The sequence below is a fragment of the Chionomys nivalis genome, chromosome 4 (assembly GCF_950005125.1).
Source record: "Chionomys nivalis chromosome 4, mChiNiv1.1, whole genome shotgun sequence".
In the NCBI taxonomy this organism is placed as follows: domain Eukaryota; kingdom Metazoa; phylum Chordata; class Mammalia; order Rodentia; family Cricetidae; genus Chionomys; species Chionomys nivalis.
The window spans coordinates 34,890,938-34,905,889 of NC_080089.1; the positions used below are offsets into that span (position 1 = coordinate 34,890,938).

At 42.9% G+C, this 14,952-nt stretch overlaps 1 protein-coding gene across 7 annotated transcripts in view; it reads left to right on the forward strand.

Moving 5' to 3' along the window:
* Cdon (cell adhesion associated, oncogene regulated) overlaps positions 1-14,952 on the forward strand; it is an 88,958-nt gene that overhangs the window by 48,329 nt on the left and 25,677 nt on the right. For all 7 annotated transcript variants that reach the window (XM_057768639.1, XM_057768640.1, XM_057768638.1 and 4 more), the window contains exons 9-15: positions 683-972; positions 1,763-1,937; positions 4,850-4,981; positions 7,682-7,885; positions 8,568-8,749; positions 9,225-9,330; positions 13,565-13,687. In XM_057768639.1, the coding sequence (XP_057624622.1) occupies positions 683-972; positions 1,763-1,937; positions 4,850-4,981; positions 7,682-7,885; positions 8,568-8,749; positions 9,225-9,330; positions 13,565-13,687 (1,212 nt within the window). The remainder of the gene's footprint in view (positions 1-682; positions 973-1,762; positions 1,938-4,849; positions 4,982-7,681; positions 7,886-8,567; positions 8,750-9,224; positions 9,331-13,564; positions 13,688-14,952) is intronic.

Below are 14,952 nucleotides of genomic sequence, written 5' to 3' on the forward strand. Positions count from 1 at the left end.
AGATGGGTGTGCATGCCATGGTGTACATGTGGGGGTCAGAGGGCAACTCGTAAGCGTTGTTTCTCATCTACTATGTGGGTTCTAGAGATGGAGCCCAGGTTGTCGGGCCTGTACCTTTGTCAACTGAGCCATCTCACTCTCCTGATGATCTTTTCAGTCACTTTGTTCCCAGTAGAATAATGCATCATCTGTTGTGTTGGACTCACCAGGTTCTTTTAAACTGAGTTACTAAATTGTTCCTGAAAAAACTGAATATTAATACAAAGCTAAGTAAAAATGAAAGTATTTCACTAGTCAGCTATTGTGCCCTGCTACTGGTTCCCCAAACAATCCCTCTGCTTTCCCATGAGTAGACAGATTGATAATAGAAATTAGATGTCACGCTGAAACAGTAAAATGTGGCTTGTTTTTGTTTTGTTTTTTGTTTTTGTTTTTCGAGACAAAGTTTCTTTGTAACAATCCTGGCTGTCCTGGATTTCACTTTGTAGATCAGGTTGGCCTCGAATTCACAGAGATCTGCCTGCCAGACTCCTGAGTGCTGGGAAATGGTACTTGTTTTAATGTCTTGATTCAAGTTGTGCTTATTATGTCAGCATAAGCACTGATATTAACTTTGTAGAAGATGCTAGAAAAGTGAACTTCTTCAAGCCGTCTTCCCTTATTCCTGTCCCCTTCTATGCAGTTCCTTTTGAAACAAATACCAAAGCAGAGTCGGTCACACCTTCTGAAGCGACTCAGAACGATGAACGAGATCCAAGAGATGCTCCAGAGTCGAGCTTGCTGCACTTGTTTCCAGCGAAGGTGCATTCCAGTGGAGTGGAGCTGCCCGCAGAGAAAAACGCCTCCGTCCCCGATGCTCCTAACATCCTGAGCCCCCCACAGACCCACATGCCAGACACGTACAACCTGGTGTGGAGGGCAGGGAGGGATGGCGGACTGCCCATCAATGCCTATTTTGTGAAGTACCGAAAGGTAAAGCCTTCCCATTCATTCTTAATTTCTCATTCCTTAACCTTATGTATGTGTGAGACATTTGCTTATGCTTTACATTTGTGGGAGGGTAGAAAGGTGAGTGTTCTAGAGTAAGTTTGTTGGTGGTATCTCCACCAGTCAGGCTGGATTGACAGATCTTAGAAAACCAGTATGAATGAAGTATAAATACCCCCCAAATTTGGAAGGATGAATCCAAAGTAACCATAACATTTCCCTGTCTTTCCCTCCTTCCCACCCTGTGCTGGGGACGGAACTCGAGGCTAGTGGTTACCACCGAGCTCTGGCTCTAGCCTTACCACGTAACCATCTTCTATCAAACCTCTTGTTTTAACCCCCTGGGCATCAAACCTGTAAATTGCTTTGTAAACCTTAGTTCTGTCCTTTGCTAAGATTGTAGAATACTCATCAAATAAAGGATACCTGCCTGAGCAAGGCCCCCAGGCCATGTCTATGACCATTGTGTTGCAGTCTGGCCTCTTGGGAGTCGAATTTTAAATGGTTTGGTTATTTATTTTGGTTGTGCTTGGGCCTTTCTATCTGTTGATAGATTCTCTGGGTGATTTTTTTTTTCTGCAGGCAGGCTTGTATTAAAGCAAAGTCTAACAAGTCCTCCTATTTAGCGACAGTAATACCTTTCATAAGACAAATGGCGCTTTATCTGTTGCTGACAACAGTGCATCACTTCTGCAAACGAATACTAGAGTTTTGTAACGAGGGGGGAAGGTTTCTTGCTCGCCGTCTCTCACTATTCTGGGTCTCTCTTGAGCAGCTGGATGACGGCACTGGTGCAGTGGGCAACTGGCACACGGTTCGTGTCCCAGGAAGTGAAAACGAGCTGCATCTAACTGAGCTGGAGCCATCGAGTCTGTATGAAGTTTTGATGGTGGCCAGAAGTGCAGCTGGTGAAGGCCAGCCTGCCATGCTTACCTTCCGGACCAGCAAAGGTGAGCGTCGTCTTCCAGCAGAGTGAACTGGCTACTTCATGTCAATTTATTAGTAAGAATCCTGTTGGAGAGTAGAAATACTAAGATACAAATCCAGCCGGGCGATGGTGGCGCACGCCTTTAATCCCAGCACTTGGGAGGCAGAGGCAGGCGGATCTCTGTGAGTTCGAGACCAGCCTGGTCTACAGAACTAGTTCCAGGACAGGCTCCAAAGCCACAGAGAAATCCTGTCTCGAAAAACCAAAAAAAAAAAAAAAACAAAACTAAGATACAAATCCATTATGCTTGCATACTGCCACACCTTTTGGGGGCTACACTTAAGGGGTTGTATTATTTATTCCATTGTATTGTAATGTATGTTGTATTATGTATGTTGTCTTATGTCTACACACATTTTTGCAGTTCATGATCAGCAGCATTAAGGTGGGCATGGCAGGTGTATAAAAGGTAGTCAGGCCGAGATCCGGCCCAGTGCAGCTTACACTCTGATGAGGAAGGTGAAGTGCACACTCAGCTCACATTCCAGACAAAGTCCAGTGTGGTTCTGGGACTTACGAAATGCTGTCCGTGCATTGGGCAGTACAGAAAATCAACAACGCTCGTCTTATGGAGTTTATGTGCTGCTCAGTGGGAGGAGCATGTGCTCAAGTTCTAAGCACCTTGGGCGTGGTGTTAACAAAGAAGTAACTTCAGGGATGGACTTGGGAAGTGTCTGAGTTACTGTAAACAGTTGGCCAGGGTATGGGCAGGATTAGTCAGCAGTGAGTTGTTTAGAGAAGGGGAAGTAGAAAACCTTTACACATCAGGGGAAATGAAGTGCTTGGTGTGCGTACCAGAAACACCAAAGGGCCACTGTGATGAGCAAAGAGGGACGATGTCTGTCCCTGTGTGACAGTGTGGTTGTGTCACATTGCACTCTGTGGAACTTGACCAGTCTTTGCTGGTGATGCCCAGTGAGCTAGGAGGAGCTGGAACATTTGGGCTGGAGTTATGGAGTCAGGTGTAATGGAGGAGGGTAGGGTAGGGGAAAGACAATGTGAACAGCACCGTGACAGAATTCCAGAAGGATCGTCTTGATGAGCATTTCATGAGGGGAGTCCAGGTAGAAGAGGCCATTCTGGAGTGAACCAAATACAGGAAAATAATTCAGAGGTAGAGAGGGGAACCCCAAAGAAGCATGCTCTACCCCAGTGTTGTAGGTGGAATTTGGGCCGCCAACCAGCTCCCAAATAAAGACATGGAAATTTATTATTAATTATGAATGCTCAGCCTTCGCTTAGGCTTGTCCCACTAGCTTTTTAAACTTAATTTAACCTGTTCCTAATTTATCTGCATTTTGCCTCAGGGCTTTTTACCTTTTGTTCTGTATGCCCTACTTTCCTGCTTCCTCTGTCTGTCTGGCCCCTGCTGTCTCATCTCTTTCCTTCTTTCTGGGTCTAAATTCCTCCTCCTACTTACTCTCCTGCCTAGAAGTCCTGCCTATACCTCTTCTCTCACTATTGACCACTCGGCTTTTTATTAGACCCATAAGGTGCCTTACACAAAGTAAAACAGCAACACATCTTTCCATAGTTAAACAAATTCAACACATCTTTCCATAGTTAAACAAATATTCCATAGCACAGTGCTGTAAGGGAAATGGTCTCTGAGGATTGGGAAGGACGCATCCAGTGGCTTTGGGAAAGGACTTTTGTTTATTCACTGTTGGGTACTTCCCATTTTAAATGAATCTTCAGTTAGTTTTCACCACTCAGTCCTAGTTATTTATAGTCTGGCCTATAGCCACTGTTCCTGTTTAAAAACTAAAAAAATACCAAACCCAATTTCACTTTTACTTGTTGAAACATTAAAATTCAGTGTGGCATTTTTCTGTGGAAAAACAACAGAAGCTCCTTAATTATAATTATAAATATTATTTTGGAATGAATACATGCAACAAAAAGGAAATTGGGCTAATCAGAACCTTTTTTCAAGTCCCTATATGGCTTCTTTCTCATGTTGTTGTATTAGTCAAGGTTCTCTAGAACAGATCCAGTACAAGTTCATAGACATAGATATACACATACACTAGACAAACATAGGTAAAGATGGACATAGACATGCATAGATAAACAGACATACACATACATATAGACATAGACAGACATGGACATATACACAATCACATAGACATAGGCAGAGATGGACATAGACAGACATAGACATAGGAAGACATGACATAGACTTTGTTAAAGTAGCTCACATTAAGTGGTAACACTAGTGTCTCTCGGGCTGAGAACCTCAGGTGGCTTTGGTCCTGGAGGCCCAGTGGCTCAGCAGTTGGAGCAGCCTCACAGTGCTGACTCTCACCGGAGAGCCAACAACCTGGTACTTTCTCAGCCAGGAGCATTGCAGCCTCAGCAGTCCCAGTCTGGTGCTGAAAACCTGGAAGGTTCCTGGAAAGCGTTTGTCCTCATCAGCAATGACACTGGAAACACTGGAATGAGCAGTAGCAGCAGCTGGCTGAGTCCACTCAGCTGCAAAGGGAAGCCAAGCGAGCAGATCTGGTCTGCTACCGGAAGGCCTGGGGTGGGTCTTCCACACCAGTGAGGATAGCTGGGCAGTTCTTCACTCAAGGCTCCCTTCTTGGGTGACTCTAACTTGTGGCAAGCGTACATCAAAGCCATACATCACAGTTGTTTCTTCCACGTGTCAATTCAAGGAGTACCATGAAGAAAGACATTTAGCTTTCTTTTAATGATACTAGAGAAAGACAAAGCAATTTTGCCCCAGTTCTTGACATGAGCTAAGTAAAAGGGAGGTATTGTGTTTAGACACAGACATCTTTATAGCTGGTTATGTTTCATAATTTTTTGTTTTGGTTTTATTTTACATATATAAGCTTATTGTTTCTTTAAAAAAATACTTTACAGAAAAAATTACATCGTCAAAAAACACCCAGGCATCCTTTCTACCTGTGGGCATCCCTAAGCGTCCTGTTATTTCAGAGGCTTCCAACAGCAATTTTGGAGTTGTGCTTACGGATTCCTCTAGGCATAGCGGAGGTAAAGAATCTTCATCTCGTTCGTTTATAATGTCAGTGGACTTTTTCACTTGGGGAGATAGGATAGAATGGGACATGTGTTATTTAGGTTATGTTCTACCCTGCATAGCTGCTTTGTGTGTGTGTGTGTGTGTGTATTTGGGCACGTGTGTGCATGTGCTTGTTTAGGCCTGAAGTCAAACCTTACTTATCCAAGGACTTTCACTTCAGAGCTACTTTTCAGTTACTTTAAGTATACTACTTATGTGAATATCAACTTTATAAGAGTTAAGACTGCACCTCATAGGCAAAAATTTTACTGTTTACTTAACCCAACATGTAGAAGTTACTGATTGCCAGTACAGCAGAGATAAAATAATCCTTGCTTTCAAGGATTTAAAGCAGAGTGGGTGATACAGACATCAGAGCACACACACCAGTAAACTGCTAGAAAATGAAGAGACAGCTCAGCCTATAGCAGTAGAATGGATATACACAGGCACACCAGTCACAGCCAGTTTGTCAATTCCGCCTGTGCTTATACTCCTGGTGATTTGGAACCTCAGGAGAGTGTGCAACTCACCTCCATACAAAGGAGGGAACATGGTGGTTCACACAGCTGCTCAACAATTTGAGCTGAGCCTCAGGAGACAAGAATGATGCCTCAGATGAAGGAGCAAGACAGGCCAAGATAGCTTATGCAGATGGGCAGATGACGTGTTGTGTTCAGTTAGTGTGGCTTATTGCCGTCAGGGACGATGGTAGTGTAAGGAAGCAGGTAGGTGTTTTATGATACACTTAAAAGTATAATCTTGGCCGGTGGGTAAGGACACTTATTACCTGACAGCCCAAGTTTAACCCCTGGGACACACGCAGTGAAAGAAGATGAGAAATGGATAGTGCAAATTGTCCTCTGTCCTCCACACATGTGCTGTGTCATATGCCTCTCTACCCACAATACATACATATATGAATAAATATATAAATAAACTGTAGTGAGACATTATAAAAATGTAATCTTTCCCTGGGAGCTATGAAGAGTCCTCGTCCTTAGCCTGACAAGGGAGATTCCAGGATCATGAAGTGGTTTCCTCAGGGCGAGGTTCTTTTTGTGCTGAATGGGCGGGAGGAAGGTTGGGAATGGGCACGAGAGGTTATTTCAAAGGAGGATGGATGATAAAGGATTGTAGGTGAAGCTTCTGAGTTTGGAATCCTCCAATCTGAAATGCACATGTGAAATGATTCGTTTGTTGTGTATAACTGCTTCTGGAGGAGGAGAGCTTGTGTGCTCTTCAGACGAGGTAACAGGCTCTGAGGTTTCTGTGTGCTAGCCAGTGGAGCTGCTGTGTGAAAGGGACAGTGTGCTCTTCCCTGTAGACATGTTCTCCTCAGTGGCTCTCCTTCCTGTCTGACCTGTGGCACTTGGTGAGTTTGAACCTTGCGCAGTCACCCTGAGAAAGTCGCTTGGTTTTCGATAAAGAGCCGCATTAACATTTCTGCTCCTTCCGTTTCTTTCCATTGCTTTCTACTGGAAAGGAATACAGTAAGTACCGCCCACAGTTGCCTGCCAGTGCCTCCGTCTGTTTGTCCCGCAAGCCATCTGTTGTGTAAAACACCCTGGTTTTCTGCATACAAGTGCCATGTTCAGTGTGACTTCCTTCGTATGCCTTGGAAATGAGGGTTGAATCAATGCAGAGATGTAACAAGTTGCTTGAGAAGCATGGACTCAGAGAAAGATAAGGCTTCTATAGTGGCTGCCCCAATACCGTGGCCAGGCCAGCCTTCCGTGTCCAGCTTTAGCAACTTACTACCAACACTCCAGAGGACCCACTGGCCTTGAAAGCCAGATGTCCACAGGATTCACAGGCGGCTGATGTGAAAGCAGAATGGCAGTTTAATGGGGTTCGGTTAACTATTTTGTGGGCCATTCTTGTAGGAGTCACGAAGGAAGCCAGTTACAACCACCGGCTTGCTTGTTCAGCAAGGGAAGTTAGGCCCTTGGTTTAAGTGCTGGGGACCTCACTCCTGATGTTCCCATCTGCCACAAGGTCTAGTCCTAACCTGTGTCTTGTGGTCGTGCCCACAGCAAGCCATTGTGCATGAGCTCTCCGGCCCGCTTTTCTCTGTTAGTGTTGTCTCTCTGGCACAGCTGCCGTCTCTCTCTCATCCTCTCCTTCCCTCGTTACCATGCCAGTGTTGTCCTGGTCTATCTGTGCATGCGCTGACAGACTGTTTCAGAGCAGCAATTCCTGAAGCCTTGAGGTGTATTCGAGGAGGGTAAGAGTCACAGTTACTGTAACCATCAATAGGTTCTGGGGTTTCTTTTACGGAATTCTCAAAACATTTCAAATAAGAAAACATTTATGAGAATTGTTCATATACCATAACCAAAATTAAATAATTGCTTGCACCTGGCTTTAGTCATAATTCTAAAATAGAATAGCAGAAACTATCATATTCATTAGCTCTTTCTTTGTGAATTATTTATCATATCTGTAATCATTCGACTTTCCTTCCTTCCAGTTTCCTGTATTTCCTATCCTGTACATTTTTATTAGATTTTAAACAGGACAGGGAAACAGGCTGTAAATTATTTGCTATGACAAAAAAAAGTTGGTGAGGGACCTTTAACACAGGGTTTGGGGTTTATCCCTCATAGTATTTGTAGGTTATTCCTGTCTCTGACACCATGGTGATGGTGAAATGAATGTTCAATTTTCAGTCCCAGAGGCGCCAGATCGGCCTACTATCTCTACAGCGTCAGAGACCTCCGTCTATGTCACTTGGATTCCCCGGGCAAATGGTGGCTCGCCCATCACAGCTTTCAAGGTGGAGTATAAACGGATGAGGACTAGTGATTGGCTGGTGGCCGCCGAAGATATCCCTCCTTCCAAACTTTCTGTCGAAGTTCGTAGTTTAGAACCAGGTAATATTTTTTTTTGGCTATTTTTTGAGGTAACAAATGCTTACTATGGAAAAATTTGAAAAGAAGGAAAATATGAAGAAGAGAACTATACCCATCCATAGACTGTTTATGTTTTGGCATATTTCTTCTCCGTATCTTTATATGCCCTGGAATCTTGCCTTAAGCACAGCGCTGCACCCCTCATTTTATATCTAACTTTTTAAGTGTGTCATACGTTTGTTGCTGTTGCTGTTGTTTCAGTGGTGGAAATAGAAGTCAACGCCTGTGCTTGATCTACCACTGAGCTACATCCCCCGCCCCTTAACCATTTCATTTCTGGATTTTAAGTTGTTACTCTAATCCCATTTACCCTCAATCCTTGAGACTTGTAAAAAAGTGAGAATAAACGTATACTTTTGTTTGAGCTCATGACCACTTCTGCTCCTGGAATTTTAAATATACAGAGGTAGCAGGTGTCAGTGTCTAACTCTCTGCCGTGGGGAACAGATGTAGTTAGTTGGGAAACGACAGCAGCTTTAGATATGGGTGAACCCAAGTGACACATTCCAGACTGAAAATCTTCAGTGATTGTATTTGAGTGATGAGGACACTCGCTTTAAGATTTTAATTTATTCTTTAGATGCAGCATAATATCATTATAGGTTTTTATTAAAAATGTTTTGTGTTTGCCCATTTTCTCAAGGTTCAACGTACAAATTTCGAGTCATTGCTATCAACCATTATGGTGAGAGTTTCCGGAGCTCAGCATCCCGTCCTTACCAGGTGGCTGGCTTCCCAAATCGCTTTTCCAACCGCCCAATAACTGGACCTCACATCGCATACACAGAGGCTGTCAGCGATACTCAGATTGTGCTCAAGTGGACGGTAGGTGAATGGGTATCTTGTTAGTGACAGTTTCTGTCATTGTAATGCCCTTATGACGTGATGTTATGAGCAACCAGTTTTTGGACTCCTAACTGTGGGGAAACGGAAGGGCACTCATGTTTGCCTAACGCACATATTCTAAGAGGCAGGGTTAAAGTGAAATTATTGTTTCTTCTGCTCTCATCCAGATATGAACTTAATTGATACTTTATGATTTATTCTTTTTGAATCAAGTGTACATTTATTTTGGAAGCTAGTGAAGTATAGGCTATTTTCTAGTGAAGTGTATACTGTTTTAGTTTTGTTTAGTTCTTTAGTAAGCTAAATGCTCATATAGGCTTAAATATCTCTGCATCAGGTTAAAGAGTGGCCACTTATTGCAAAACAAAGCTAGAGAAACATTACCATACACATAAGGAAATTTGGTTGTTACTTTTCTTTTTGCCTTTGACAAGTCTTTGCTTCTGTTTTCTAGTATATTCCATCAAGTAATAATAACACTCCCATTCAAGGATTTTATATCTATTATCGGCCGACAGACAGTGACAATGACAGCGATTACAAGAGGGATGTTGTTGAAGGTGAGTCCCTTGGTAAGCCGGAGCCCCTGCATAAGTGATTTTGTGGGGAGGGGCTAAACATCATGACCCATCATCACAGGCTATTAAGTTTGTTCCAATGAAACCCAGTTTCTCAATATATACACACACAACACACACACATACACACACACATACACACACATATATACACACACAACACACACACATGTGTGTATATACAGCACATACATATGTGTGTGGGTATATATGCATATATTTACACATTTACACATATGTGTATACGTATATATTTCACACATACACACACCTATATGTAATATATATTATAGTGACCTGATTTTGTTTTACAGACAGGTATAAAAGTATGGAGAAGATGACTGGTCAGTATTTCATCTGAAAAAAAAAATTGACTTTTTTTTTTAGTTACCAGTGACCTGAACGTATAAATCAGCTGCAACTCTTTACTACATTATAAAGGAAAGTCTCCTCAGTTTCTCTGTACTAGGGTGATCACATCTTAAGTGTGCTGCACACCTTTGGTGGCAGGAACCATTCTGCACCCACCGTCCCCTTTTCCTAGCCCTCTGCATGGGTGTTCTCACTCTTCTCTGTTGGGACTTTACATGTCTCTTCCTCAGACCAGGTCTTCCCTGGAGTTCTAACCAAAATAAGCCCTTTGTGTTTATTTCGTAACATTTTATCAAAGTCTAGATATGTGAGCACCGGTGTTTGGAATTATATGTTTCTCTTACAAATAGTAACTTCCTTTGGACATGGGATCTCTGTTCCCTCTGCTGTGTTCCCTGCACCTTCTGTGGTGATGCGTTTGGTATTGATGGACTTGTTCAGAGGAAGAACAGTGGAGCGTCTGGTGACTAGCAGGCTGGGGCAGGGACCAGCATGAGAGCTGGGGAACCAGCAGACCTTCGTGTGGGGTAGGAGCTGCTTTAGTCGAGATGGCTGGTTCTAAGGAATGATATGGAGAAGAGCTTTCTGACATAAATGTCTAGGTTCCCTCACAGGTTCCTGGAGTCTGGAAGCATCAGGTACAAACCAGATGCTTGATTCTTGGTAGTATTGTAGATGGGTTTCTTGATTTGGGAGGAAAACTTCTTCCAAGCTCTGTCTTCAGTGTAGATTCTGACCTTTTGAAATAGTGAATGTCTTGATTGGATGTATAGTAGTTCAGAGGTAGCACATGTTCTTAGCATGTGCTGGGCCGTGAGTTATAGCTCATGCACACATACATACACCCTGTATGCATAAATACATATACATGTTGCAAATCTTGTCAGAAAATTATCCTAGGCCTAGGATTTACCATATTACTTCCTGCCATTAAATACATAGATTTTTTAAAAATTAGTTTAAATATGCTATATAATATCAAATATTACAGATTGTTTTTGAGATTTTATATGTTTTTATCTTACATGGATGAATATTTCCCCACATGTATGTATGTGTACCTGGTGCCTTCGGAGGTCAGAAGAGGGAGTCAGATCCCCTAGAGCTGAAGTTGTGGATCAATTGTAAGCTGCCATATAGGTGCTGGGACCAAACCATGTCCTCTACAAAATGGCCAAGTGCTCCTCACTTCTGAGTCATCTTTCCAGCTCCTGTAGGATTTGTTTTAATGCTTATTCAGAGGAATTATTTTTGTAACATGATAAAAATCTTTGCAGTCTGGGTTTTTATGCTTAGTAGGATAGCTGCACATGACGATATTTTGAATGAAGGAACAGTTCTTTCTTTCCTGCTGAAGGTTAGTGGCACTTTTATTCTCTGCTTTCAGAAGTCATCAGTAGCCATCTTGAGGGAGAGAAGTGAACCTAAGGAACATTAGGAGACAGTGGGAAGCCAGCGGCATTCTTTGGTGGTCTAGACGTCCGTGCCTTGGGTGTGTTTGGTTTGTGAACATTCAGTATGCTGTACATAGTGTGTGGCTCTTCAGTTTGCATACTGTCTGTCAATCAAAAGGCTGTTAGAAAAAACAGAAAGATAATTATGACTTCTGCATTTTGTTCTGTCTAAGTCTTTGTTTTAGTTTAGATGATTTAGAAGAATGGGGATATCAGATTTTTATTTTGAAAACTTTTGACATTGGTTAAACATTTGGCATAAGATGGCTCTAAACAAAGCCGATGTTAAGTGGCATGAATAGCTCTCTGGGTCCCTTTCCCTCTTCCTCACCTTCCTCCTTGTACTTTCTAGGAATCCCTGTGGGTTAACAGGTTTTAACTGTGCTCTTCAGAGGAATCTTTGACCTGATGTGAGCCTGGGACTCAAGAGCGTTTACCGCCACTCCAGGTCTCTCAGATGGAGTTTCCCCGGTTCTTGGCCAGCTTGTTTATAAATGTAGCGCACTGAGCGGTTGGATGTTTAAGCGGGATCCAGTGTGCTGTGTAATTTGCTTATTCCTTATTTTCACGTTTATTCATTTGAAATTCTTCCTGTGGCAACTGGAGCTATTGGTCTATTCTCTGAAATCCAGGAACAAAATGTTCCTTTGCAGTATGTACTCACACTTTTCTCTGAAGATTTTGGCTACTTATGTGTGTATTGATCCAAAATTTAGGTCTCACCCCTTTCCCTCATTCTCTCTTTAGTGACCATGCTACAGTAAGAACACTTGCATTTCTTACATTATCAGATCCTCTAAATTCTTTGCCACATTTGGGTAAACTACAAATGTTGTCAGCCTGCCAGTGTTTTTGTGTGGAGTATTTTTGTTAAGAGGAGTTCCAGATCTCCTTGTACAAAGCTCATTGTGTGCTGCAGTCCTAAGCCTGAGGCTTAGCACAGGGTGTACACTCATTGGTTGGGTTTAGACACAATAGTGCACATAGCTATCTTATTTGTCAAGGATAAAAATGACTTCTGTTTGCCAACCTATAATTTTTGCTATTGAAAAGATTGGCTATAACACCTAAATACAAATCCAAGAAGATGTCAGATGTCAATTGTAACTGTTTTCTCCTAAAAACCAGACCCCCATTAGTAGAAGCATTGCTAGAAGCTGAATCCCATTACTAGTTCTCGAAGGGAGTGCCCTGGGTCTAGCGGAGATGTTTATAGTTGGGCATAGAATCAGAAAAGTCAAAGGGCTAGAGTAAGAATAGTCTTACGGGGAATTTTTGCATTTTAGAAATTGGCCCATTCCAGCTTTAACCAGTTCGTCGTTTTTAAAAAAAAATTGGGATGTGAGGGGAGTTATCTCTTTACAAGTCTAGAACCCACTCCTAAAGCTTCTCAGAGACACTTGATCTTAGAGAAGCAGATTTTCTCCCCTATAAAACGCGAGTCTGTGTGAATGAGGGGTTTTCGTGTGGTGACTTGGAAAGGGGCTGAAGTGTTTTTGTCTGTGTTGAATTAGAAAGGAGCCTGTGATCCTGGTCCTGTCAGCCAAGCACATTTGACTTATGCGTGTGGTGCGTTTTTTTTGTTTCTTTCTATCCCTTTAATTAATTCTTAAATCGGTCGGTGGTATGCTTGGATTTCTAGGAAACACTGGAAACAGTCTGAAGAGTCAATTTCTAAATGGGATTAAGAGTACTTGAAGAGTTAATTAGATCTGGCACAAGTGTCCCTGTTTGTGAAAGTTTGTCACAGATCCATGAAAGTGAGAACAGGGCTGATTTACACTGGCGTGCTCAGTTTGGGAGTATTTCTGGATGAAATGTTGGCTGCATGCCACAGATAACAAGCCCTAATAGTGGAGACACTTGTGCAGTTCTGGGGCTCTGACTCAAAAGGACAGCGGTCTTGGGCACAGCGGCTGTTTGCCTTTTGTGGCTCCGCGGCAGCCGGTGATGTGTCCATGGCAATGGACGAGGGTTCTGTGAAAGGCTTCCCTGCAACCGCAGGGTCAGGCATGCACTGTTTGCTGAGTTTTAGTGGGCGGGCATAGTGGCCAGACTTGCGGGACTAAAATGAGGATTTGAGATACTTTTCCCCTATCCATGTATTTTTATTAAAGGCTTTTCACTAATTTTTAATAACAACCAGTATTGCTGCCAACACTCCAGATACCCTCTGAGTTCATCTCTTCACCTGTTTTACGTGCCACTTAGTAGAGATGCTGTTCATCCGTGATGCAGTCAAAGGGCTCACATGGAGGATGTTTTATCTCACAGGCTGTGTGAAATGCTGAACGCTGCTGATAAATCTCATTCTGAAAGCACGGAATGCGCACATTTGTGTCACAAGCCTGCGTGGTATCCACAGCTTGCCTCTCGCATCTCTTTTCCAGGTTCAAAGCAGTGGCACACGATTGGTCACCTGCAGCCGGAAACCTCCTATGACATTAAGATGCAGTGCTTTAACGAAGGCGGGGAGAGCGAGTTCAGCAACGTGATGATCTGCGAGACCAAAGGTAGGACACGTGCGGAAGCCTGCATTCCTTCCTGACCAGTGTTAGAATCCCAAACACTAGATGACATCTTAGAACTATGGGGATAGTTCTGTGTGGAAATTTCTGCTTTGGACACCTTTCTAGATGCATGCATTTATACTGCCCCCAAAGAAGTATATTGTGTTGGATAGAACCACTTATCTAAAATATTGTCTATGTAATGGTACCCATTACTTTCCATGTGACCATATATATATCATACATCACTTCTTTTTTCTTATTCTTCATAAAGAGAATAGAAATATTTGCTACTTTCTATGAAAATTGAAATATAATTAAAACTATAGAAGGTTAAGGAAAAGTACTACACCTGTGTTACAGTTATGATAATGCATTGTCTGAGGGCTTCATAAGGAGAGGGGTTGTTGTTTTACCTCATAGCTCTTCAGGTCTGTGAGGACCTGTGACAGGCGGCATCACAGGGATAGGAGTGCACACGAGAGGAACTGGTCATCTGGCAAGACAGAAAGCCAGGAAGGTCAGACAGGGGCAGGCCTGCTCTTTATAAGATCTCTCTCATGAGAACCATTAGGACCTCACAAGAACATAAGCAGTTCCTTCTGAGTCGGGAACCCTGGGAGTGCCCTCTAGGCCCCACCTCTTTACGTGGCCACACTGGGGACCAAGACTGGAGGATACACTGAGGCCATGGCAACCTGCTGAAAGCAGTTTCTTGAGTGATGGATGCATGTACTAACTACGTGTTTAATAATGTGTTAAGTTTAAGATAACGGTCACAGATTTTAAATTGTCATTCTCGACTCTGCCTGCACCCAGAGAATGACTATAGGGGGATCTTTAAAAGGAGGAAACACCACATGGGGACAGAAGAAATGGTTAATCTGGTTGTTCATAAAGCAGATTGGAAGTCTTTATACCTCATTCGGACTCTTCTCAATGGTCTGTGACACAAACGTCTCCACTGCAGATTTCCGTTGTCCCATTGCTTAGTGAGAAGTAGGGAACCAGCTTTGAGATCATTTAGGAAGTTCTGTGTCTTCTCCTTCCTCTTTGCTTTCTCTAGGTGTCAGTGGGGTCCAGAGTGCAGCCCTGCTCATAGCCAACCAGGGATCTGGCTTTGCATCTAGTCATGTAGGCATGCTGAGATCCAGTAGTGCCTATTTTTGAAGATAATAATAATCATTATTAAGTTTATTATCATCATTAGTTTACACAGTGTCTCATGTTTTCCTATGTAGCCTTGAACTCCCGGCCCTTCCTGAATG